This window comes from Larus michahellis, chromosome 10 (genome assembly GCF_964199755.1).
Source record: "Larus michahellis chromosome 10, bLarMic1.1, whole genome shotgun sequence".
In the NCBI taxonomy this organism is placed as follows: Eukaryota; Metazoa; Chordata; class Aves; order Charadriiformes; family Laridae; genus Larus; species Larus michahellis.
This window is the reverse complement of record NC_133905.1, coordinates 22349617-22376707: the sequence shown is the minus strand read 5'-3', so window position 1 is coordinate 22376707 and position 27091 is coordinate 22349617. Positions and strand designations below refer to the sequence as shown.

Here is a 27091-nt window from a genome sequence, read left to right as displayed (position 1 = left end):
GTTAAAACACAAAAAATTCCAGATTGCTGAGATACACATAACCAGTTTGTGATGCAATATATAATCACACGTATACACATGCGTATCTAAGACACGCAGCATGATGTTAACAGTTTTAAAGACGTGTCTGAGCAGCACAGCACCTTGCAAGGGTGAAAAACCATAGCCCTGAGCCTTGGACTGTGGCTCTGGAAACAAACCACACCCCAGCTCAGACCTAAAAATGAAAAGCCGACGAGGCAAAGCAGCTGCACTTCCTGGATGGCGTAATTGCACCTGTTTATTTCTATGTGTCAGTAACTGTAAAATATATCAGAAAGAATACATCACAAAAATATGCCACTCTAGCAGGAGTTTGGACAAACACCCGCATGTGCAGGCCCTCAGCACAGGACTGTGACACTGGCAGCGATTACACAGTGCCACCCAGGCTAGCTGACTAACGCACTTGTTTGCCCACACACGATGGCTTATGTGGGTCGGACCGCGACCGCGACCTGCCGGCGGTCCCCGGGTCCGGCGGGAGGCCGCAGCGGGACGGCTGCCCCGCGATCCGCCCCCGGCGAACGACGATGCCGGCGCAGCGCCGCAGGCGGTAGCCGAGTTTGCGCCCAGCCCCGCCGCCGCCCCGGCCGCGGGCGGGCATGCCCCGGAGGCGGCCGCCCCCGTCGGGGCGGAGAGAGCGAGGGGCGGGCGGAGGCGGGCCCGGCGCGGCGGGGGGCGGTGGGCGCTGCGCAGAGCCCGGCTCGCCTCGGCGGCGGCGGGCGGAAGGCCGGAGGGCGGCAGCGCCATGCCCGGTCCGGCAGCGCCGGGGGCGGCGGCGGGGCCCGGCCCCGACCCGGAGGAGAGCTACGACTTCCTCTTCAAGCTGGTGCTCATCGGGGACGCCAGCGTGGGCAAGACCTGCCTGGTACAGCGTTTCAAAACAGGGGCCTTCGCCGAGCGCCAGGGCAGCACCATCGGCGTGGACTTCACCATGAAGAGCCTGGAGATCCAGGGCAAGCGAGTGAAGGTGAGCGGAGCGGCGGCCCGGGGCGGAGGCAGCGGTCCGACACCCCGCCGCTCCGGTTCCGGGGCTGGCGGAGCGGGCGGGGAGCTGCGGCTCATCTCCCGGCCCGCCCCCCGCCGCCGCGGAGCTCTGGCCCGGCACTGCCGGCGGGCCCCGGCCCGGCTGCCGGAGGAGGCGGCGGCCGGTGGCGAGCGGTGCCGGCCGCCCGGGGTGGCCCGCCTCAGGGCAGCTCCCGCTGCCCCCGTCCCGCAACCGGCTCGGCCCTGCGCTGCTGCCGGGCTCGCAGGAGGGGCTGCCGGTGCCGCCTCCCCGAACAGCCACGGTGGGCCAGGAGGGACCCAGTGCGTCTGTTAACGGGCTTGGCTGCGGCAGGACCAGCGGTGTAGCTGCGGGACGGGCTGGTTCCTCGTTAGCACCAACCACAGGAAGCCCGGTAAAAGCCCCGTTGCAAACCCGCGCTTGGGGACAGGCTGTGCCTCCCCTCTGCTGTGACTGCAGCACCCTCCCGTCCTCAGGCTGCTGGCGGTGTGTATTTATGAGCTAGGAGGAACCTCAGCTGCACTGTCACGTTTCTAGAAAGGGATGTAGAACTGGCAGATTGAGAGAAGCCTGGGGAACAGCTGTTAAATTAGGCGTATTTAAAAGTTATCCTGAGACACTTGTTTATAGGGTGTCTCAGAAAGCACAACTTTTATAGTTCTTCTCAAACCAGAACAAATCAACCCTAAATTTGACTTCTGCTTTTCTTATGCTGGAGGAGATCAGCTGGTCATTAGGGTTAGAAAGAGGACAGGACATTGACCCGGGTGGAATTGCCCTCAGATTCTCAGTGGCACAGGTTCCCTACAACAGACCGGGCCTCTGAGCACTGAAATGGGATCAAACAGCAGGGAAAAAAGGCTCAAAGCACCTGGAGTTTGTAGGGGGCTGCTGGGGTAAATCCCTTCACCCTCCAGAATAGAGCTGTACAACTATCCTCACTTATCCGGATCTAAGTGGGACTAGAGAGAACTTAATGCAGTCACTGACTGGGAAAGATCATGAAACTGGAAAGCTTTTGGGATGAGAGGTGACACACAAATACGGTAATTGCCATTGAATTTTGGTCTGTGTTGACCAAAGTAGGTGTCAAAGTCCTCTATTGTCTTTTTTTTATAAATTAACTTTGGTGAGCAGAATATTAAGCAGAGAAAGTTGCAGAAAAGGGAAGAAATGAAGGCTCACGTTTTTTCGGAAAGGAGGGGTCTCAGCAAAGGCGTTTATTTTCTTGTCAGTATTATGCCTTTCCCTATCACACATAGCTGGGGTTAGTGGTTGAAAAGGAAACTCCAATCTTCTGTTTGTGCTATTAGTACCTCTTCTGCGCTTTCTAGCAAGTTGGCTGTTAGAAGTGGGGGTTCTCCTTTCAGATTGAAACCTGGCTCCATTTAAATGCCAGGCACATAGAAAGTGACAAATGTGTCTGCTCCTGGTGCCAGGGGTCTCGGCCACGGACTTCAGGAGTAAGGGAGGACTAGCCCAGGAAATAACCCCAACTTCTGAGGTGCGCCTTCTCATATTGTCGGTACTTATGCCAGAATATTAAAGCACTGCTTTAGGCAAATTAATCCGATGTTGGTGCTTATTTACCTTACAGACGTTTTGTTAGCTACTGAGTCAGGGACGCAGCTAGAATATGAAAACGTTTGCTTGGAGTTTTTTTTGTTTGGTCTGTTAAGGTGTGGGTTGTATGGGAAGTTTTAAATTCCAGTCAGGCTTTTCCTCTTGGATTGAGATTTCAGAGCAGTCCATCCATTCTAGGTAGGTTCGTTCAGCACGTGATAGGAAACGGAAAACAAGGAGGCATTTTATTATGCTTTTGTGAGCTCCCTTGTAGAATAGGTAAGTAAATTCTTACTGTCAGGTGTGCATATCTTGCACATTTTATAAATTTGGTTTTGCTGTGGGTTATAGTGATTCTAGGAGGGGCACTTCAGCTATCTGCACAGCTTGTATCCTGACCCGCTAGTAAACAAGCCCGTACATGTGCTCTGCCGGAGATACTCTGTGTTTCTCATTGTTTCTGTCTCAGTCACGTGAGACGTACTTGATTAAAAGAGTTTCAGATAAATTGATTGGGAATCCTCAAATCAAGAGATGTTCAGGACATGTTTAAAATAAAATTTGTTTGTCCTGACAAGAAGAATCTTACAAAAGCATGCCAGGTGAGTCTCTGTGCTGCTCTGATTTCATTGTGGCTTTATGCTACTCAAGACTGTATGTTCATAAGGAATGCCAAGGCTTGTTTTCTTTTTAGCAAATGATGCAGGAATGAGAAAGTTTCCATTTTTATGATGTTTTATAAGCTCATCTTTAGAAGTTCCTTCAGAACAATGGTGTGTACAAAAAAAGACCCAAGGAGCTTTTAAACACTATTTACTCTGCATCCCCAGTGGCCTAAGCTTCATTTTAGTCAGGCTGAGGATAGTGTTACAACACAACCGAGTGAGTATGAATGGAACACTTATTTTGAGATTGAAACAAACATTGTAAGGTTGATTGTGTTTGTGTCCCTTTCTGTTTAAAACTTCAGATGTTGTCATTAGTGTTACCTAATGTTTCTGAAACACTTGGAGCCCAAGGATTTAAAGTCTTACTGTCTTTTTGATGCATTTTTGTTGGGTAAGAGAAAAGCAACATGTTGGCATACTAAAGGTTAAGGTTCTGCAAATAACTTTTTTTTTTTTTTTTTTTAAACTCAAGGCTTTCCTTGCATCTTAAAGCTGTATTCTTCCAAGTGTCTCAAATTATATTTCATACGCTACTGCTTCATCAGCTACTGAAGCTGACCAAACCTCATACATAAAGAGACGTTAGTGCTTGAGAAAGGAGCTATTTGTGGACAGTCCTGATAACTGAAGCTTTCTCTTCAGAGATAAAGTAGTAAAGCACTGGTATCATAAGCTTCCCCAATATGTGCCAACCCTGATTTGCAGAGATTTACCACTGCCAGAGAGGAAGAATACCTAAGCTTGTCTGCACCGTTCAGTCTTCTGTTTCTCTTCTTGTTATTTCTTTAAGATCTCCAGTTGCAATTTGAGGTATCGTCCAGTGGGATTATACAAGCCAGTTGCCTCTGGGCTGGGCTGTTGTGAGCCATGGGCTTTTGGAGGCGTTGGTGCTAAAAGGCAGGGTGCGTGGCACAGAGCCAGGCACAGGTTTGGCAGATCTAGCACACTGGGTTCTAATGGAACTTCGAAGTCAAAGCTACCTGTGGTGACCACCTTGATTTTTATGACAAAGGCAAATTCTGACCAGCATATATCCAGTATTTCCCCCCTTCATCTTTATGAAATGTCTGCAGTCTATCTTCATTTTTTAAAAAATGCTCTAGTATATGCTGTTTAACTTGTTGCATACTACTTTCTGTAAAATACATCCTCCTTATCTGGCTAAATCCTAGAGTACAGACTGTAGTTCCCAAAAGTTGTGGTTGTTGATTTAATGCATAGTGATTAAAGTCCTATTGATAAAATAATTGCTTGTTCTTTGAGTGATAGAAATAAGCTGGCAAACAGAACAAAAATGTTTTGTAACTGTTATGTCACTGTAAGAAAAGATATTTATAAAACGGTGGAACTAAGATTTTACATAATGATAGGCAAGGACATTCCTAAGTCCAAGTCCATGAATTGTGGTTAGTAATAACAAAATTCCTTTTCTTTTGATACATTGCCTCCTGTGAACCGATAAATTACTTGGGTATCTTCACTGTCTACTTTATGCTGTCATTTCTTAGTGTTTTACATATATTGAATATTTTTTTCCATTATGCCATAGTTTTTTCTTTCTCTTACTATATCTTCCAGAAAGCAGCAGGAGAGAAGAACATTTGAAAACAAACACACTCCTTTTATAACAAACACTTCTTTATGTATCACTGCCCTTTTTAATTTACAAGCTTTCCCAGCCCATATGATATCAAGATTCTTGGCTTTTATTCAGGCCTCATGGCTGTAACTATATTCCTTTCAGAATGGTCCAAAATGTAATGCGTCATTACCTGGCCAAATTGCGAGTAATATAAAATTATGACTTGTTAACTGTCTTGTCTCCTGACTGGTGTATTCAGAAACTTTGCTAAACAAGTACAAATGAAGCTATCGGTTATTACATGGAAGCATTGTTCTTGGATATCCAGAGGAAAGTGTAGTGCTCTTTTCTGTCAACTACTTCGGCACTCATAGCACTAGAGCAAACAGGAATGCTGCATTCCCAGCAAACAGGGATTCCTTATTCTCTGAAAATTTTGTAGAGAAACAATTGAATGGAGCGTTTTATCCTAACTGTTCTGTGTATGAATATCACTTCAAATTGAAATATGTTGCTGTATCAATGCTAGTTTTGTTGCTTTTGGCAAAAACTGTATAGATTAAGTTGCAAGATTATTTCAGTAAGTCTTTTTAGGAGCAAGTGTTGTGATTTGCCAGTGTACAGAAATGTATATCATTGTTTGCCATTTGAGATGACAGGATTTAGACACAGTCAGTTGGTTAAGAATCATTTAGCACAAGTTTTGCACACACCATTTTGCTATCAAGAAATTTTATGGAAGAAAATTCATAGCACAAAAGTAACATTTCTATCTTTGTAAAGGAAGGTATCGGCTATAGGACGTACTTAATTATTATTAATGCTGCCTCATAAGCAAAAGTAAACCTGAACTCCTATGATACGTTAGAAGAATCAGGAAAGTACTTAATAAATTATGTAGGAAGTAAGGGAGGGAGAAATTATTTATCATGTCTTGAGGCCATTTGTTAAGCATTAGGCTTCAATAAACAATATGTTTATCAATGCAAGTAGAATCCACATCAAACTACTTGATAATACTCATTTACTATGCTCTTTGGTCAACCTGTCACACAGCATTTTCAACACTTTGTCTATTTCTGTAGTTGAAAATCTGCTTTCTTTAAGCCTAATTGTACATCCCAGAATGATCTTCCGGAGACCCACCATAAATTTTACCACCTTCTGTTTTCCTCCTTACATCAAGTTGAAACATTCCTTGTTTTGATTTTTCTCTGGTGTCTCTCCTCCTCCCATCATCTGTCACTGTGAAGAGCTCGGCTCAGTCGTCTCGATAACCAACTCATAGGTACCGGACAGCAGCTTAACAGGGCATCTCAAACCCCTCTCCCATGCTGAATAAGGCCATTTCCCTCAGATTCTTCTCACAGGGTATGTACTCCGATAACCTGACCATCTTGATGGCCCTCCACTGTACTTGCTCCAGTTCGTCAATGTCTGTCTTGTACAGGGGGCCCAAAACTGGACACTGTACTTTAGTTGGAATCTAGTAAGTGATGAATAAAGGGTAATAATCACCTCCCTTGATCTACTGGCTTCACTCCTGTCAATACAGCTCAGGATGCTGCCAGGACACACTGCTGGCTCCTGTTCAGCTTGCTGTCTGCAAAGACTCCCAGGGCCTTTTCAGCACAGCTGCTCCCCAGCCACTCAGACCCCAGCCTGCATCCTTGCTAGGGGTGAATGACATACACTCCCTGTATACTCCTTTCCAACAGGAAAAGATGAAAAAGCAAATACAAAAAGATGTTCAAGACTTTCTCTAAGGTACTTATGGAAAGCTCCAATTCTATGGTGATTATATGGAGTCATAAAAGCCTTAAAGGAGTTAATAGTTGGTTTAGCGCTTTGCTATTCAGTACCAGCCAGTGCTAAGGGCTGTCCAAAAAATTCAAAGCTAAAAGCAGATCAAAATAACCAGCTTTTGTAAGTAAATGGGCATTCAATAGTGAAACAATCAGCACACGAAAGGTGGCTCCTTGTTTTGTTCACTTAGGGTATTCGGTCATATTCCTTCTGAACAACGGGTATTTATTCTCTGTTCTGTATCCTGTCCTCATTTGTTACTAGAGATGGTCCCCCTGAAGGCCTGCTACCAATCTCTTTTTCATTGGTGTGTTTTCTTAGTATCCTCAGATGAATGTAACACAATTCTCCAGCAATCCCAGCTTCTCTCTTGTCTTTCTTAAAATTGTTGCCAAAATAATTACAAAATCAGGAATTACTTACAAAGGTTACTAAGTGACAGGCATGACTTCCATCATGTTATTTACAAAGCCAAAGCACTTAAATCAAGGAAATAAGTAATTCAGAACTCAGTGTCATATACTGCATATGTGATGCACTTATAGAATACAAGAGTGTATGATCATATTTTTTTTGTAACCTGTGGCTAGTACAGTCCATTCGGTATTTTGATTTTAACATCTAACTTATATTGAGGGGCTTTTAAATGAGAAATACTAAGACTAAATTTTTTCCCAAAGAATTTGCAATAGTTATTTCTTGTCAAGAACTACATACTTGTAAATATAGTTTAACAGAGAGACTATATAAAATTTTTACTATAAAATGGTGGTTTTAAATTATAGTTGTGATTAGTATTTATATAAAGTTGTCATGTTTCTTTTTCAATAGAATTGTCTGAAACATATCTCTGTACACCTACTGGAGAAAACAGCATTTACTTAGGATCAGAACTGGTATTTTTGTAATGACTTAAATTATTTCTTTTTAATCATATATCAGACTGATTCATGCTATACAGAAGTATTTTCCTTAGAGTTTTCTAAAGATGCTGTCAAGCAAATTAGCTATATTTTGCTTTTAGGAATACATCTTGCTTTAAATTAAGTAATCTGGTTCATAATACTTGCATACTCTGTATCTGTAGTGTGTGCTCTTATACAGTTACTAGAACGCCAAACAACGTTATAGGACAGGCTTTAAAGCTTCCAAATTGTAAGTAGCAACTTGTTACTAGGCCCCCCAGAAGTGCTTTTGCACACTGAGCATGCTGCAAGACAGCCTGATTCCTATTACTGAAGCTACCACCTCTGCCAGGTCTGCCAGAGGAGACTGAGCACGGACTCCTTACTCGGCTTCGGGTGAGGTTATTGGATTGGTTCACACCCATCTTCAGCAACAAGTTAAACTGAAGGGCCATATTCAAGACCGGTTCAAGACAACTTTGTCATTGCTCTAAAGGATTGTCGCACCTTCCTCGTTGCGCAGTCTGCATGCTTTCAGTACCATGGGGCTGCGTAATTAGCGTTAACCCTTCAAACTAAAGGAAAACCCCTATTTTTCAGGTTACATCAGTGAATTAAGCTACATGGTGAATCAGATTAACAGCTGCTAGTTGCAATGCAGGGAGAGGGCAAGGATATACAGCTGGGATGGCAAGTCTTTGATGGCAGTATTGTCCTAGTTTGGTTTAAGCAAGTCATTAAATCATGAAGGATTTGGGTCTCTTCAGTCTGGAAAAAAGATGGCTGAGGGGGGACCTTATCAACACTTATAAATACTGAAAGGGGGGGTGTCAGGAGGATGGGGCCAGGCTCTTTTCAGTGGTGCCCAGCAACAGGACAAGAGGTAACAGGCACAAACTTGGCCATGGGAAGTTCCACCTAAACATGAGGAGGAACTTCTTTACTTTGAGGGTGGCAGAGCACTGGCACAGGCTGCCCAGAGAGGTGGTGGAGTCTCCATCTCTGGAGACATTCCAAACCCGCCTGGACGCGTTCCTGTGCCACCTGCTCTGGGTGACCCTGCTCTGGCAGGGGGTTGGACTAGATGATCTCCAGAGGTCCCTTCCAACCCTACGATTCTATGATTCTATGCCTATATTTGACTGACTTTCCCTGGAACAAAGAGTGAGCGCTCACCTGGCTCCTCCTGCTAGAAGTGATTGGTATATATGTTTGCAAAGGAAGCATCTGCTTGTGGGTCTAATACATACTGTAGTCTCAGCAAGGAAAGCAAAACCACAACAAACTGAAGGTCATGTAAAAAGCTAAACAATTCAGAGTCCTTACACAAAAGAGAAGAGACAAGTAGAGGAGCATGAACTTGAAATGCCTACAGGAAAGAGCTTACCTGGATGATGTGGGCTGGGAGGAAGACTGCTGTTTGAGCTCCTGAGAAGATGAGATCTGTGGTCTGCGCTGTTCCCAGCAGGACATCCAGGGCTTCAGCAACTTTGGACATTCAGTCCTGTGAACACACAGACATAAATGCTTCAGTAAAAAATGTGTGCTGTGGGACCTTGCTGGTGACATTTTGAGGTTGCTCTATCACTATTGAAAGGCTGTGGAAACTGGGGAAGACCAAAGAAAGGCAAATATTGTACTTATCTGCAGAAAGGGCAAGAAATCCTGGGAACTACAGGCTGGTCAGACTCATTTTGGTCTCTAGGAAAATCATGGAGCAATTCTTCCTGGAAGAATTAAGTTTTGACCCCACTTTGAGCAGGCAGTTGGCTTTGTCACCTCCCAAAATCTGTCCCAATCTCAATGATTCTGTGATTCTATGGAATGTACCTACACAGAGGCTTTCAAAATCCAGTATACAGCACAAGGCCCAAGACTGGCTTGCTCAGTCACTCTGCAGGTAAATCACTTTTATCTATACCATGTGAAAAGTGTAAACTAAAACAATTTTTTTTTTTAATTTAAAAAGTTTATAATTCTTCTGTATGCACAGAATCTCTCAGACCACTCCCAAGAATTGGGAAATCATCATTAGCCTTATTTTGCACTCAACCTAATCAAGTACTGAGATTTAAAGTTACGTAACAGACACAAAGGTCCAGTGGGAGACTTGAGTACAGAGATCACCATACATAAACCTGCTGTGAACTTCCTTGTTTCTAGTAGTTGTTGACTGCTCTAAATCATTATCTGTTCCATTAATAATCGTTGCTTTGTGGTTTCCTGTTTTCTGAGTGCATTACAGTCCCTTTCCCTTCTCTGAGAAAACTCTTATCAGGACTGAGAAGTACTTTTTCATTGAATTGATTCCTTTTAAGCTGTACATTTGGGATCTAAATGCTTGGTTAGCAGAGGAAAATTACATGATCAGTACAGCCTTTTTCAAAGTGAAAGTCGCTGCTCAAACATGCAGCAGAGTCAGACGATACAAACAAAATATTAATGTGCAAAATAAATGGAAAAATTATTCCATATTATTTGGTATAAAATATCACTGGCAGATGGCGTTAAGATGTTGTCAGTTCTTTATTTTAAAGATTTTCAGAAAGAGGGGAAATAATAAATAACATGTCCACGATATGGGAAGATTAAAAAAACCAGGAGTATTTGATTATGTCCTGTCTCAGTTAAGAGGAGATCCAGAATATAAGGAACGGCACAAAAAAGACAAGCAGTGGTTTCTCATTTATCATGCAGAGATAGAGAAGTCAAAGTGCAACAGAAGGACAGAAAATATAAAATTTATAAAAGTAAATTCTTTGGTTTCATTGCCACTATATATTGAAGCCAAGAGCTTTGAAAGATTCAAAAAGGATTGGACATTTATATGGAGGATCAGAACATCCACAATTACTACAGATCAAAAGCTCCTGGAATATAAACTGTCATGTTCCAGGACATTAGACAACCTATAGAACAAGAGAATTTAAAAAGAAATTTTCCTTAGGAGCAAGATATTGTGTTTGTCCACTTTGAGTTACTTGGCTTCTTCCTCTGGAACATCTCGTACTGGGAGCGCAAACCCTGATACTAAACTCATAGCTCTGATGCTGTGGATTTAGGCAAAAATACGTAAGCTAAGCATTTCTTCCTCCTGCCCAGATATAATGTCTGTTCTACCACCTAAGAAAGGACAGGTGATGAGAGGTGACTAGACTGACTAGAACTTTGACGGACTTTATTGAAACGTAGAATTGCGGGCATTTTTTTTATACATTCTTGTATATGTTTTATGTATTCTATATATATTCTTTTAATTGTGTCATATTTCCTTATAAAACAGCATCAGTGCTCTTTGGTATTACCACATCCTACTCAGCTTGTTACTGCCCCTGTAGCAGAACTGTCAAAACTACGTCAGTACCACAGATGATATGCTAGTGAAAACCCACCTGCAGTTTCAGTGACACACCAGATGATGAACTGGAGGTGGCTATACGCTAACATCTTGCTTTGCTAACTCTACTGGAAAAGGTGACAAAGGGGTAGGGCTGGACACACAAGTGATAATTTCGTAATCTGCCACAGAAGGATGCATCAGAGCTTACCTGGAGGAACCCAGAGTGTCTCAACTGATACAAATATAAACATTGAGCAGATAAGTGTGAAAAGGTCCTCCATTATTATCCTTAAATCATGAACAAAGGACTAGAAAAACGTGATGCCAGAATGTATTAGGTATAAGGGAGATTTAAACCACGGCTATTGAATCAAGTCCTATCTTTTGATTCAGGAAAGCTTGCTAGCCAGTGTCTCACTGTATGCTTTGTTTTATTTAGTTGCAGATCTGGGACACGGCTGGCCAGGAGAGATTCCGAACTATCACACAGAGTTATTACCGCAGCGCCAATGGAGCAATCCTGGCCTATGATATCAGCAAGAGAGGCTCTTTCCTGTCCATTCCTCGCTGGATCGAGGATGTGAGAAAGTATGCCGGTTCCAACATAGTACAATTACTGATTGGTGAGTTAAAAATGTTAATACCAAGCGTTACAGGTTACTGTACAATGTAATTAGTTGCAATAATTGTATAAGGTGGTTAGAAGTTTTATTTTGGTTGAAGTAAGATGTATGTAATCGATACGATTGGAAATTTTCCATAGTTTTTTTTAATTAGAAAGTGCTGATTCATCAAAACAGAAGTGTTTTGCTTTGATTAACTTCTGTTAAGAAGTAGACAGCTTTGTACCAGAAGCCAGCTTTGAATCCTTTGCGTCTTACTTAATGGAGAACTCGGCACCTGGAATTTCCAGGTTCTGAGGCACAGCTGCTGTGGAGCTGTTCTCATTATAAGGATCATAAGGTTTCCAGGGCCCAGAGAAGCTCCATCATATCAAGCCAACGTGTTTTGGTGAACTGGAACACCCATGTACTTCAGCAGATGGGGGGTTTCAGAAGGACTTCAGGGCAATTAGGGTTTGTCAGTTCTCCGCTAGAAGTTCTGCTTCCCAGCCCCAATGTTTCTGACTCAGATGTGGCTCTCGGGGCCTGTAGATGTGCTAATACAGCAGTACTGTTCTAGATTTCCCTAGGTACCAGCAGACTGCTGTTGTTTTCACAAAATGGTTTTAGCTTTCATTTCTAGACCATTTTTCTTCTGTTAAGTCACCACTCTTCAGTTACTGACTTTTTCTGTTCTCTATGAGTCATACATAAATACAGGTTGTAAGGGGCTCAGGAGATTATCTAGTCCAACCTCCTGCTCAAAGTGAGGCCAATGTCACGTCGGTCAGGGCCTTTTCAGTCAAATTTTGAAAATCTCCAACAATGGAAATTCTGCAGCTTCTCTGGGCAACCTGAGAACCTCCTGCTGAATACTTACTCTGACATAAATAGCAATTATAAATTACTCTGTTGTTTCTTTTTCTTCCAGGAAACAAGTCTGACCTAAGTGACCTTCGAGAGGTTCAGCTGGAAGAAGCTCAGAGTCTGGCTGAACACTATGATAATATCATCTGTGCCATAGAGACCTCTGCGAAAGACTCCAGCAATGTGGAGGAGGCTTTTGTGAAGATGGCTACAGAGCTCATGATGAGGCATGGAGGCCCTATGTTCAGTGAGAAGAATACTGACAGCATCAAGCTTGACAGCAAAGACGTTGTAGAAGGCTGGGGGTGTGGTTGCTGATATGAGCTAGGTGATATCCCTAACTTTACTGGAATTTAGATGGTGCTTCACCCTAATGCTGAGTAGCATGGTAGCCATATTCTCCTCCTTCTGTGAAACCAGCAATTTTGTAGAAGTTAGACACAATCCTGTTTGCTTTGGTGTCTTATTTTTAAAAAGGGACTCTTGAGAGGTAGTCCTAAAAGTCAAACCCTCTGAAAAACTACTCCACATTTGTCCCCACCATTTCTTTTCTGTAACCTTCATACAAGTTACAAAAGTGAAGGAAACAAATTTGAACTAGTGATGTGGGGTGGGGAGACAGATGGTTGGGGAGGAGACTGATGCACACCCAAAGTTCTGAAGCGTTTAGCAAGGGACTGTTGGCAAAGGAGGTCACTTTTGGAACAGGCAATCTTGACAGTGTCTCTTTAAATCCTCAGCACTCCACTAATGATCAGAAAATGAGTGTCTTTGATACAGGTATTTCAAGTGTCAGAATACCTAACATTTTGATTACAGGACCAAATAGCAGTCACCTGTCCTAGGGCATATGGATTGCTGGTTAGTATTGGGACAGGCCCAGGTGGGGAAACCTTCTCTCAGGTTCTGTCATAATTATTTTAAGTTACCATTTTAACAAAAAGCAAAATCAGCCTGAGCGATATCACATGACTTGGTGTCAAGCAGGACTGGACCAGTTGTAGTTATTTTAAATACAGCCTTGAGGAGAGGGTAGATGCATTTCATTTGTTATTGTTTGCACGGTGATAGCTCCCTTTTCCATGCGGGTATCATTGAGTTTTGCCCTCAGGTCTCTTAATTTCATTCCACAACTCAAGACCTGCACCACTGGAAACAGGAACTGGAGAAACCTTGAACTGACTGGTAGCCATGATCTCCTACCATGTGCCTAATGGTCATATACAGGGTTAATTCTGGTCATACATTTGACATTATGTTACTAGAGTGTTTATTGCTTAAGTGGCATAAGTGAATTTGGGGTTTGGTTAGTTGCTTTTTCTTTTAAACCATCTCTTTAAATACAATCTGTGCATATAATGGGAAATAAGACCTCAGAATAGCTGAAAACTGCATCTTTTTTTTGAAAACAGCGTCTTTTTGAGTGATTCCCTCCCAACTTTGTCCTCAACTGCTGCCCTCTCCCTATCACTTGCTTTTCATTTCTTGGAAACATTCAGCAGGAAAAATCTTTCACTGTTGATCAAAAGTCTACATTGTTAAGTAAAATAGATTTCATAATTCAACTACATATAGTTGTCTTTCAGATTCAGCTCTGTATTACATGTTGTAGATGTAGCTGAAGTACTGATGGCAGCAGTCCTCTCTGGATTTACACTCTCAAGCACTTACAAAGATGGATTTGCAAAGGGAGCAGAAGCAGGATTATTTTTAACTCTGCAGTTAAAGCAAAGGTGTTCAGAGGTGACAAGTGATTTCTGCAACAGTGATGCTTTGAAAGAGCTCATTTTCAGAAAGCACCCACTTAAAGTGAAGTCATTTGTCCCTTTTGAAAATCTTGATCAAAAAGGACCTAGACTGGTTTGCCACTGGGGCTACACCAGTTTTTAGCCATTCAGCATATCCAGTACTATGAAGATCAGGAAGATTTAAGAAAGGGCTAATGGATCCTAATTTCAATACTGTTCATCTTTCTACAGAAAACATTAAACCATTCTCTGGTCTTTCTGGGTTTTTTTTTTAAACTGTGAGGTAGGTAATTGAGGAGTTATGTATGCTTTGTAGCCTGTTTGCTTCTAATCTAAGGGGTTAGTTTTCAAGTTTTATAGTTGTAAGAGTGAAAAGGGCCTTAAATTTTTCAATTAGTATAGTTTTCACAACTTTATTGGGCAGGTTGAGCTGCAGTACTCAGCAGTATTTTTGGATAGTTTTCCAGGACATTCCCAGCTCTCCTACAGCCAAAGATAACAGGCAATAAGTGTCCAGCAGTAGCTAGACACTGAAAATGAAAACTGTCCAAACACTAGATTCGTTAGCGATTAGCAAACCTTGTATTCCACTCTCAGGAGGAACTATGAAGATGGTCCAAGCTAAAACACAGTCCTGATGACTGTTTTTCCTCCTAGTTAGATGGTTCTTAAGATACAGAATACTAGCAAGCATTTGACTTCGTGTCATGATGTATTATAGTTTACATCTGTAGGTCACAGTCCTGCAGTTCTGTATGCTTGAACATGGACCCTCAGATAAGCTCAGCCTCCCACTGTTTGCAGGATTAGTGCCAAATTATTTAAGCCATGCTGATAAAAATTCACACACGTTTAAGAACAGTATTGCTACTACTCAGATCAAAATCAGTAGTTTATATAGTAACTCATCTTAAAACCGGAGAAAGATGCAAAATGAACATAAATCCTCCTTCCAATGCAGTCAGGGAATCATTATGTTTTTACAGTAGATGGAGAAATGAGGAATTATTGATCTGTTTCCTTAGTTTTTAGGTTTGTTTAGCAACTAAACAGGTAGAATTAGACCAAGCGCTATACTTTCCTTACAATTTGCCCCTGTATATCTCTAAAGCTAGCCTTGAAGATTGAGACTCTGCCTGCAGGTTCTGTTCCAGTCAGAAAACATGAAATACAGCATCAGCGATTTGTTCATTGTGTTTTCAGTTATGGCTTTAACTCAGCTTTATCCTCTAACTCTTGGCTCTTCTATGTTGTAACATAATTCAGTGTAATTCAAGTTTGCATGCCCTACCTAACTGAACAAAAGGGAACAAAGAAATAGACCGAAGACCTGTTTATTTTTTCAGGTTAGTAGCAGATATGAATTAACAGTACTTGGGCTGTCAGTAGTAAAAGGCTATTTCAATTACCAAACCCTTTTTTTGTCTATTAGTAATAACACAATACTCACTAGACTGATAGCTTCTTGACCAGAGATAAACTAAACAGTGAACATAACTTAGAGAGCTTTTCAGTCTTTCATGCCCCTTCTGAAGACTTTTATTAAATTTGTAATTCACACACTTAGCTATGTAATTCAAGTATTAGGAAGACAATCCTGTTCGTTTAATTCCATTAATCCTATTGAAACCAAAAGGATACCTGGGTGAAGAGAGTGAGTGGCAATAAACCTGAGATTTATGGGTAGAAACCTGTTTCAAATCTTAAGTTACAAATGTGCACTGATGTACATCAAGTGAATTATTCAGTAGTGCATGATCAGAGTTCCCAATATAAACATTTGCTAAGAAACCTGTTTACTGGCACTTAAATGTTAACAAGACTATAGTGCAGTAATTGCTTTTAAGCAGATCTCCTTGGCTGACCATATATTTGCATATAGTATTTATTTTTGTCAGTACCCAAAGCGTGCAAAATATTACACAGAAGGGGACATTGATCCCTGCCTTGTAACACTTAGGAGTGGAATGCAGAGGCAACTACTGAAATGAAATCATCAGCAGAATGTGATTTCCAGGAGTGTGGACATTGTTATCCTGTGTATTGGCTTTGATTTAAGCTAATTTTATCTCCAGTTATTCATACAGTCCATCATCATGAGGCTTTGAGCAGCCTGGTCTAGTGGGAGGTGTCCCTGCCAGGGCAGGGGGGTTGGAACTAGATGATCTTTGACGTCCCTTCCAACCCAAACCATTCTGTGATTCTGTGAAATATAATACCAAATAAATGTCAGCCCAGAAACTTGCTAAAGTTTGCTTTGCAAACCAAAAAAATTTTAAAAATTGAGAACACTTAAGAACAGAGGAAAAGTCCTAATGATTTTATCACTCTCGCTATACTGCAAAGCGGGTCACTTTTTGGGGAGAAAAACTACGAAACTAAATGAAGCCCAGCTAATACCACAGAGATTTCTAAGAGCTTCATGAAAAGTGGAGCTCTTGCTCATTTGTTTCTTTGCCTTTAAAGAAGATCATATTTATTTGAAGAATAGAGCTGAGAGTCCCATGCAATATATGTGCATTACTGCAATAGTACATTGTATTATATATACGCTCACATAGTAGCACCCTTAAATAAGATTAAAGCCTTTCCTTGATTTGCCCCACCAGGATTTATGCCTCCATTATTTAATCTCATAGTCCCAGCCAGTTGACTATTTGAATGTCTTTTGCCATCTCATGCTAGTCCTGAGGGAACTGGGAGGTAATAACATCATCAGTTTCTCTTCAGAGGATTGTTTTACTCAATGTTATAATGTAAGTCTCTTTAAATCAAGATGAATTTATATGTTATTTCATTAATAGAAATTGTTTATCTTTACCCATCCTGCTTCCAAAACATACATATATTAACAGAACACTGAAGTTTACCCTATTGCATTTTTTTGTGTAAACAGTGTGCTGGAGAAAAATGAAGTGAGAACAACACATTCTTTGTGAAACTGAAAAATAAAATTACTCTCCTTTTGGTATCTTCCAACCTTGGAGAGTGCTCAGTTTAACCCCTGTCAGTCATTCTCTTGTAGAGACTTCACAGAAACAAACCAGGTTACGGGTAGAGTGTGCAACTGCTAAACAGGGAAAATGCAAGGAAATTAGAGCGAATATGTATTCTTTTGCGAAGAGATGGTTCTCACATGACTCTCTTTGCCCCAGTAGCTGATGTATTCCCACCCTTGTGGTACAAGAAGTGAGGCAATTAAAGAGCAATAGATCCAAGGACATGTGTAGTTCTTGGTGGAATTGAAAGGAAATTAATCCCAAAATTTAGTCTAATCACCCTAACCACTTAATTATCCTTTCTCAAATCATACTAGATTATTTCATCAATTAAAAGACATTCTAGATTTACAAATTCATCAGTAAAAGATACCACATTGTTAACCCATGTAGATTAATAGTTACGTTTTATTAGTTATATGAGGTATAGTGACATCAGAGTCACAGAGCAGAGTCCTTTATAATTGGGTTGTTCTCAGATTTGACAATTCTTTTCCCTGCTATAAGAAGAGATTCATAGATTTGGGGAAATACTGTCTCAGTTTTATTTTTGCAGTATCTTTTTGTGATGATCATCCCAGTGAGATTTCAGTTAGAGAACCAGCCTCCTGGGTATCTTAGTTTTTACTGGCCAGATAATGTTAGATTTCTTTTAACTATTGAACTGGGTTATATATTTGAAGCAGCAAAAACTCTCAGATGAAAGCATTTAATTGCAATCCCCACTGCATACTTTAGAAAAAGAACCCCACACTATTCCAGATGGATGTCCTGATTTCCAGCTCGAGTTCAGCCCTCTGCATCATTTTTATCATTTCACGTTAGTATACTTGGAGAAGAGCAGGGTTACAAATTCAAAACAAACAAACAAACCAATCCAAATGTATATTTGCTGTCCATGGAATTGTCCCCAGAGATTAGATAAAAATAGCCAGCATACTCTCCTATCCTGATCTTAAATAGCATTGTTTTAATATGACTGAAAAATGTTAAAATGCACTTTAAAAATAATTCTTTGAAGTACAAGAGAGTTATGATATTTTTTTCTATGTCTTTTTTTAAGAAGGATTTCTATTACTTGAACACTGATAAAGGCAACAACCTGTATTATATTCGTAACTTTAGGTGTCACTGAAGACAGACCATGTCGTCAATTGCCTTGTCTTTCCATATGAGTCAGCAGCCAGTGGAAAACAAGTGAACAGAGTAACTTCACAAGAATGAGTCAAGTGAGGCCTGAATAACAGCCAGTGAAAATTTTCTATTTAGTCTGATTAAATATGGTAGGTTTAATCAATGCTTACTCAGTTCAAAGAAAATTGTTTCCTTCACAAAATACACTACAAATAGTTAACCGGTTTTCCTGTTTACTTTTTCTACAACGTAAATTTGACTGTTGTCTGTACTGAACAGGAGTGGACTGCTAAACTACTTAAGTGTATGGTAACAGAACAGTTTAACATTTGGAGAGCTATTAAATCAGCTTAAAGCTGTATTTAGAACCTGTTCCTTCCATTATGAGGTAAAAGTTTGCCTCTCTCATCCAGGACACCATTTGAAAACCTTTAGAAAACCAGATACAATCCAAGATCATACATTGATAAAAAATTATTGAGGCTCTCTTTATCATACAGGAAGTTACTTTCCATGTTTCTTTCGCAGGATTACTTCAATTGAGTTATTTACAATTCAATTATACAACTGAACTGCTGACAGTGATTTCTATTTACTTTCAGCCTCAAATTTAACAGGAAACTGAGGATTAATCTTCCTATCACAAAGCACTGAAGGGCCACCAGATAGACTATAACCAGCAGGTTTTTGCACGTGTATAGCTATCAATCTCCTGCTCCTGTGACAGTTTTTTAATATCTGTAATGTCTGTATATAATGCACTGCACTCTGAAATCAATCAAGTCCAGCTTTGCCATCATTCATCTGAGTAGGTAGTGTAGGTCAGGGTAAGGTATTAGGTAGGTACAGCAGCTTCATAAAGCTGGTTCTCTTTAAGCCACTTCTGTCTAAGGCTTACCTAACCCATTCAAAATTTGCTATTACAGCTAAATTACTACAAGCGAACTATTTTCTTTTCTTTAGTCATAAACATAACATTAAAAAAATCCTAGATGTATATCTCTTCATTTTAAAGCCTAGACTACAATAGTAAGAATAGCAGTCACTTACTTTAAGCTTTCATTAGAACATACAGCTTATCGTTGACTACTCTGCAGGAGTTTAAACCTTAATTGCCCCATAAACTCACTCGGTACCCACCATTCAGATGTAACAGCTAGCTGAAAGGATCCAAGTTTCTGTAAATTTTAGCTTAGAGAAAGTACCTTACATATGACCACAATTGTGGCAACCTAGGAGTTATGATTTCTAATTGTTCAATCAATATAAAGAACCTTATGACACAAAGATTATCTTCTCAAGATAAAAGCAGAGGAGAACATTAAACAAAAAGACTGTATTTAGACTGTATTTAATTGTCTTTTTAACACACCTGACCAACACAATCTGTGTATTTCCAAAAGCCAGTGTCTTTTCAGTAACCACTAAGTAGCAGCCTATTACACTGCACTGTGGAACATGCGATGATCAACACCCCTTTTTTCTGCAATAAATTCCATGAGTAATATAGACTCATATGAAGATGCAGTGGAGTGATTTTCCTTTGAACACAGCATGCAAACTTGTCTGGACAATTTGAAGGTACTTTTAAAAAGCGAGTTAAGAGCTGAATTTTCAGAGACATTACAGCTGCAGGCAGATGCCTACCAACGTCTTCAAAAGCATCTGGTTACCATTACAAAAAAGCACAAAACTTGTATGGAACTGGTTTTGCACTAAAGGAAATTAGTTATCAGAAAAAAATATACATTCATGTGAAAAGCAGAGCATCCTGATTATTCTGAAATAGGGAATGAACATGAAAAATACAATGCTGTGTGTTAGTAAGCCTTTTTTTCTTTATAAATGATATTAAAGTAGATTATTGTAAATGTGAAAAGTACTTTGATACGTGACAAAATAAAATGCTATATACATTTTCTTAAGAAAGTGATAATATTGATGAGGATAATAACTTTGCTAATACAGTTTGGTGGTGTAATATAAGGGATTGACCAGATAGAGTTAAGTGTTGGAATGGTGCTACTACACAGACCATTTCAAAACCAGGGGAAGCCAACGGATTAGATCAGACACTGTCCTGCTTGCCAGACATAAAGTAGATACACACAGATATTGAGCAGAAGGTGAATTTAGTTATTTGTAACAGTTTTTAAAGATTTCTATTTTATAAGTCTATAAGGAGAAATGCTAAGATTTTTGATAGTCGGATATGCTCGGTGCCGCCAACCAGTTTTTTCCCTCTTTTGTGCCTCGCTCACTGATACCTGACAGCCACAAAACCCACAACTCCATAGAGCAGAAAGCATTCAAGTGAGTCTGGCTCACACACCTGTTGGGGAGAAAATGAAAATCTCTAATTCATATTGAATTCATTTGCTGCATTCCAAAATTATTTGAAGGGTTTGGATGATAACAGTGTTAAAATTATTCTGCATTTTCTAGGACAAATCTGTTGCTGTTTTTCAAGGTTTCTTCCAGAGATGCAGGCTGTACATTTCTAATCATCAGTAACTACTTTGCTTTTAAACTTTCTTATCACAATACTGACTAGATCATTTGGAATATGAGACGACAAGGGAGCAAGCTTGCATACTACAGTAATTTTTTATACTTTACCTTCATCTATTTATGAATTTATTACAAAAAATATTTTTAAACATATGAAACCTGCTTTTTGTTGTGAATTTTAGCAAAGTAGTGGATACATTGTACTGTGTATCATTAAAAAGGTTTAATTAAAGTAAACATTTGGCAATTAATATATTTTATTGTTCTTTTATGCACATACCTGCTGTGGCTTATTATCAGAAACAAAATCAAATTTTAAGAAATTACATATCTTACTCTACAGTGCTGAATGGTCTTCTACTTTTACACAAGATAAGATCTAATGCACTCCTTATTAAACAAATAACAGTTAACTCTCTTCTTACCCTACAACTGCTCATAACTCACATAAAGGCTGCACATTAAATTTTTTTAAATTGGTAAGCTGTCCAACGTAACTGGCCAGAAGATGAAGAATGAAAACCAAAGCCCTCAATGTTGGAGAAGTGCAAATAACTTTTTCAGTTCTTACAATTAAGTGTAAACAATGTAGCTACAACTGTACCTTCCCAAGGCAACACTTAGATCCTGGATTTTATTTAATTGCTGTAAATTAAACAAAGCAACACCCCTTTCTCTTTGCTTGGCTCTTGAATTCTAACATCAGTAGGTGAGCTAAGCAGGTTTTTAAAACCTGCATTTTGATCCACAGGAGTTACTTCGTTCTATATTCAGTCTACTATTTCAATAGCAGCCTCAGATACCAAAACAGCAATCAGTAGTTTTCAATGAAATGGCTGTGCTCTAAAGCTGGCTCCTTAGAGTCCTGGGTGTAGCTGAATTCATTAGTTATTCTCTGATGATGACATGTTCTTTACTACTGAAACATTCTGGATATAACTATACACGTCACTGGTGTGCACAGTGCTGTAGAGAATCAGCGTAAGAGATAAATAATGCAAGTGTCATGCTTAACATGCACCTACTCTTCGTAGGTATTGACCTTTTTTTTATATATATGTACTTCACATGTATTCTGCACACCTATAGTACAGTTTCTAAATCTCCGTGGGGAAAAAACTAACTTACCCCAAAAAATACAAAGGAAAAAGCAAGTCGTGAATTCCAAGGCTGTGATGAGACCAAATGTAACAGTTTATACAAAGCTGGGCTTCATTTATGTAAATTTATGTTATTTACATTTCTGTAAATAATACCATTATTATAATACAGTCTTAGACTATAACATGTAGAACAGTTCTCTCTTATCTCTGTAAAATGGATGGCCTCCAAAAGCAAGTCTGTGTTTTCACAGCATATGCCAATGATGAGCTCGTCATATGTCACCTTGTATGAACCTTGGAACCTGCCTGTCTTGCTGCTAATAAGGTCTCACAATATTTCCAGAGCAGAAAGGACGCACACCTGTGTTGATATAACTAATAGTTTAATAGCTGCTTCCCAGGTCATCTTCCAAAGCACTCTATGACATGCAGAAAACACAACCCTGACTGACAACGAGCAACATGGGAAGCCAGAATCTGCCCAGGACACACTTACGGACCCTTGAAAATGTGAACAGGCTAAACCAGTCATAAAAGGTTATGTGTAGGGGAAAAAAAAAAACCCACACTGAAAAAAGAAACCAAAACGCTGCTCTGATCTCTGCTGCCTGATCATTTGTAAGCATGTGTGGCAAATTAAAATACATATCATTAACAGGTCTCTTTTGGTAACTGGAACTTATTGTGGAAAATAACCGTGACAACTGTTTAGTTGGCTTTATTATTAGTGCACATGACAAACAGTTTAAAGGGACTTCTTAGTCACAATTCTAGAAACTCTTTCTTCCTTGAATTTTCTAGGAATGTGGAATAGTTTGGATGCAGGAGGAGATCTACACACATCACAACCATTTTTCTTTTCTTGTTAGTGAGGCAAAGTGGCTTTCATTAGGTAGCTTGCACCTGCAACAAAATACCCTTCTTTTTTTATAGTCTGAGTTCACTGAATGTTTTTTCTCCCCATCTATGGTTAGGAACTTAGCTGTTAAACCAGCAGAAAGCACATTCACATGTACACTTCCATAAAACAAGGCATGAAGCTCATGACCTGTTGAAAATCCATTTCTTATTCAGAGAAATATTCTTACCTATACAACAGGTGCTGCTTCTGCTGCAGAAAGAGGTCAAGAAATAAACCTGCAGCAAACCTAGCTGAGCCTTAAACTAAAACATGTTTAGCATGATCTTAGATTCTGATACTGGATTCTGAGCTTGGCATACAAGACCAACAAAATGCAAGGAGGAGAACTTCTAATTTAGACCAGCTGAGTCTCAGGTGGTCTTAATTACACAAAGTAAACCCATCTATGCTGTTTGGAGCATGTACTGATTTCTTTTATTCACAGAAGTGACTACAGAAAGACTCTTTTCTGAAACTTTCAACATACAGGCTGTTTCAGTCAACGTTGAAAACAGGATATATTTCATCACCCAAGAATTCATCCTTGTATAGACAAAAAATTTTAATACAAACTGTGTCAGATATGCAGCGTTGCCATACAATAAAGAATGTTATTACCCATTTCTGTTCAAGTTAGAAGCACACCATTGAGTTTTTAAGACACTTCTGTAACCCTGGCTTCTTGCCTATGACACTGAAGGAAAGAGATATCTACCTCTTTCAGCAATTGCCTTCTGCGTGCTGTGTTATTCAGGTCCCTGTTTCTATGTTCCTTTAATCCCCAGTGAGAGTAGGTGGGGGGATAAAATATTTACACTGCACTTGACATAACATCACAGCATTCTTCCTTTTAACCAGCACACAGAAGACAGGGTATATGCAAAGCTAAGTCAACCAATGCTTTGGGCTAGTTCACATACTTTTCACCTGCCTATGCAATTAAGTGTAATTTAAAGCAATTTATACATGTACATCAATTTCAAATGTATTTGCACTTCATACAGAACTATATTCAATCATTACAAAGGTGGACGTCTTGGTGCCACTACATGCAGATATTATGCTTGGAGCTGCACTCTGAACGATTAATTGACTCAACTGAGATTCAATCCTAGCTGTTGGGAACAAAAATAACGTACATTTGAAACGGCAAAGCTTAGCACAATGTTTCTGTGAATCATTTTGTTAGTATTCCTACTTTCCATCCATCACCTAGAAACACTTCTTTTTTTAACAGGAAAAAGCTGACAAAGAGCTGACATGGAAGTTCTGAAAATCCAGAGCTGAGAAAGCACGGCCACGGTACAATACCCATCTCTCTGTGAGTCCATCCACCCACAGACGGAACAAAACCCAAACGCTCCAGGGCCTTTCAGCTGTGCATCCTTTCCACGTTTTACAGACACAGCCCTCACTGTGTCACTTCCACGCCACAGTTGCTTATTTTCTTGCTGAAGAAAGCCCAAACAATTGCCAGTTTTATAAAGCACACAAACCCTCTACATAAAACACAGCCCTTACTAAAACTGCATATTTCTGATTCATCTGAAACCACCTACAGCAAAACTGGGGGGTGAACATATCTTTCCCAGCAGCTGGGAGAGTTTTCAAGAGCACCAAACTGAGCTCATCTCTCAAACCCCTGGGACACAGTTTCTCAGTCACTGACTGGAAAGTGCTCTGAACTTGTTTGAAACCAAGAAAGGGTGCGAATGAGAGGCACATAAAATTATGAATGAACACTCTCGCCTGCTATTTTTTAAGCATTTTGGCTTTTTGAGGGTCTGCCAAGCCCATGTTACCACTCACCAAGCTGGAGTTCAGTCCCCAGAGTTGGAGAAGCTGCAATACCCCGAGCCTTGGAGAACTCGCGTGGGGGCAATGGTTTTGCATTTTACTACTTCTACAAACTGGGGAGACGGGGTGAAAAAAAAACAGAAAGGAAAATAAAAGACAAAAGGCAGGAGAGGGTGGCAGCACCGCCGCCCCTTTCCCGCCCAGCGCCGTGCCTCAGCCGCGAGCGCCGCCCGGCTGAGGTAAAGACAAGATGGCGGAGGGCGCCCCCCGCGGCCGCGGAGTGGGAGCGCCGCCGGCGCCCATCGAGCCTGGAGAGTCCCATAGCAAAAAACACCGAGTATCCATCAGAGCAGGTGTCTATCCCTTCGCTTCCCAAATGAATTCAGTTCTTGCTGAGAAGCCCCGTATTTGTGTGTTTAAGACAAGGGAGTCTCCAGTCCCCACCTCCAGCTCCGGAGGTGGCTGGGGGAGCAGTCACACTGCGGGACAGGGGCTTTACCAAGGGCGAAAACGAGCTCCCACCTGGACATGGATTACACCAGGACTTTTCTGAACTTAATGCCTTTGAGAAATGCTTGTGACTTGTGCTCAGGCTGGCGAGGCTTTCAAAAAGGGCGTGCTGCTTAGAAGAACAGTTTATTTGTGTGAAAACCGACGGTAAATACCTATTACATCAGTTCACATTCATGCGAGGTGGGCTGGACAACTACATTTTCAAAGCTTTTTAGGAGACAAGCCTTCTCAGAGACCAGCCATTAATTTGGAGATTAATTACAACTGTCTTCCACTTTAAGCATTTCACTGTCTTCTGCCAAAATAACAGGTTAATTCACCAAAATGGCAAATAATCCCCTACAAAAACTAGAGATGGCAGTGGAGAAGTGAACCCAGGCCACGTGTGAAAGAAGACATCTTTGCACCTCCAACAAGCCCAGCCCAAACCCCACGTACATTCTTCTGTGTTCCTCCTGAATTTAACAGATCCTGGACTTAAACACCTCAACTCTGCCAAAGTGTGTGGTCCTGGATGGGTACAGCTGCATGACTGTTCTAGTTGGATCAAGGTGTCTTCTGATCACCTCCACTTGCTCTGCAGAGTGGTCTCCAAGCTCATCAGCTGGATTCCCACCGGATGAAGCCTAATGAACTCCAACAGAGGGCTAAAAACTGTACACCGGGCTTAAATACGACACTGACAGTAGCAACAATATCTTTCAAGGTTAGTGAAAACATTCACTTCAGAGGGTCTTTTTCAATACAAACAGCCGTCTGTCAGTCCCACCGCATTGCAGAGACTGCGTTTTGTCTCCTACTACTGATGAAATATGTTTAATTTTTCTAGATGCGATTCATTTACATGATATCACAGCATATACTCACATTTGTGTTGCTGAAGAACAAAAGACATGGCAACAGAAGTTGTCCCCGAAAATAAATTATTGAGCAGTTTATGGAAAGAAGTAACTTACTACAAAATACTGCAACAGATTCTTGCGAATTACTCACATCTTTCAGACAAGCTGCCTGGATATGATATTTTACTAAAAAGTTCTGCAATTTGAAAAGATTATTCCATAACAAGTAGTATCAATATAGCAGACTGATTTCATAAACATAGGACGTACTACAAAATACATTATTCCTTTTCCTTAACAGTATTCAAGTTTTTACACGATAAACTTAATTTTAAATGCAAGTATTTTTTAATATCGAAAAGGAGATGCCTGAAAAATTGTTTTTCTTAAAAGACAAGTTTCATACATTCCTCTAACTTCAATTTAATTGAAAAATGCTTCTAAAGAAAAAAGTGATACTGAAGACAACACGTGATTGGAGTTCAAAATATTGTTAATTTTGTATTAGCACAAATAAGCACAGGATATATTTTTGAAAGGCGGTTTTTGAGGGATCTTTTTATATAGAAAAAAAAAGGTACCAAGAACAAAAATACTACCATGCAAACAAAGGGCAAGTTCTACTTACAAGAAGATCCTCAGAAGTATTTTTAAAAAGTTATTTCAGTGAGCTATTTCTGTACATATTCTGAAACACGTGTTTCAACAGTACATTTTAAACTTGAAAGAATTATTGTAACATCCAATAGCTTACTATGTTATGACTGAAATAGACTGAACATGTGGTAAATATTGTCTGTTTCAAACAGGTAAATGTCAAAGCTGAAAACACATGAAAGAATGAAAGTGACAATCCAGGTAAGAGGACATTCAAAGAAAGGAGAGCAAAAGTTAAGACAGGGTCTTAGCCTTTTTCTTACCTAATATAATATTAATTTATCTCACTCTTAGCTGAATAATTAGAAAGAACATTTTACTAAACTCAGTTTTCCTTAAGAACTCTGATAAAAAGCACCTTTCCAGTACCAGAGACTGAGATTTCTTCCAAGGATTTCCACACGTCATTACTAACAAAGAATCGCTGAATTTCATTTTAAAGGTTAGAAATTACAGTGCTAACTCAGATGCAATGTTTTATGACACTTCTTTAAAAAAAAAAAAT

At 40.3% G+C, this 27091-nt stretch overlaps 1 protein-coding gene across 1 annotated transcript; it reads left to right on the top strand.

The window, feature by feature from the left end:
- The first annotated feature begins 694 nt into the window (after window positions 1-694).
- RAB43 (RAB43, member RAS oncogene family) lies at window positions 695-14384 on the top strand. The gene is made up of 3 exons (XM_074602699.1): window positions 695-1012; window positions 11352-11535; window positions 12446-14384. Exons 1-3 carry the CDS (start codon window positions 791-793, stop codon window positions 12697-12699), a joined length of 660 nt encoding a protein of 219 aa, XP_074458800.1. The 5' UTR covers window positions 695-790; the 3' UTR covers window positions 12700-14384.
- Window positions 14385-27091: the final 12707 nt, after the last annotated feature.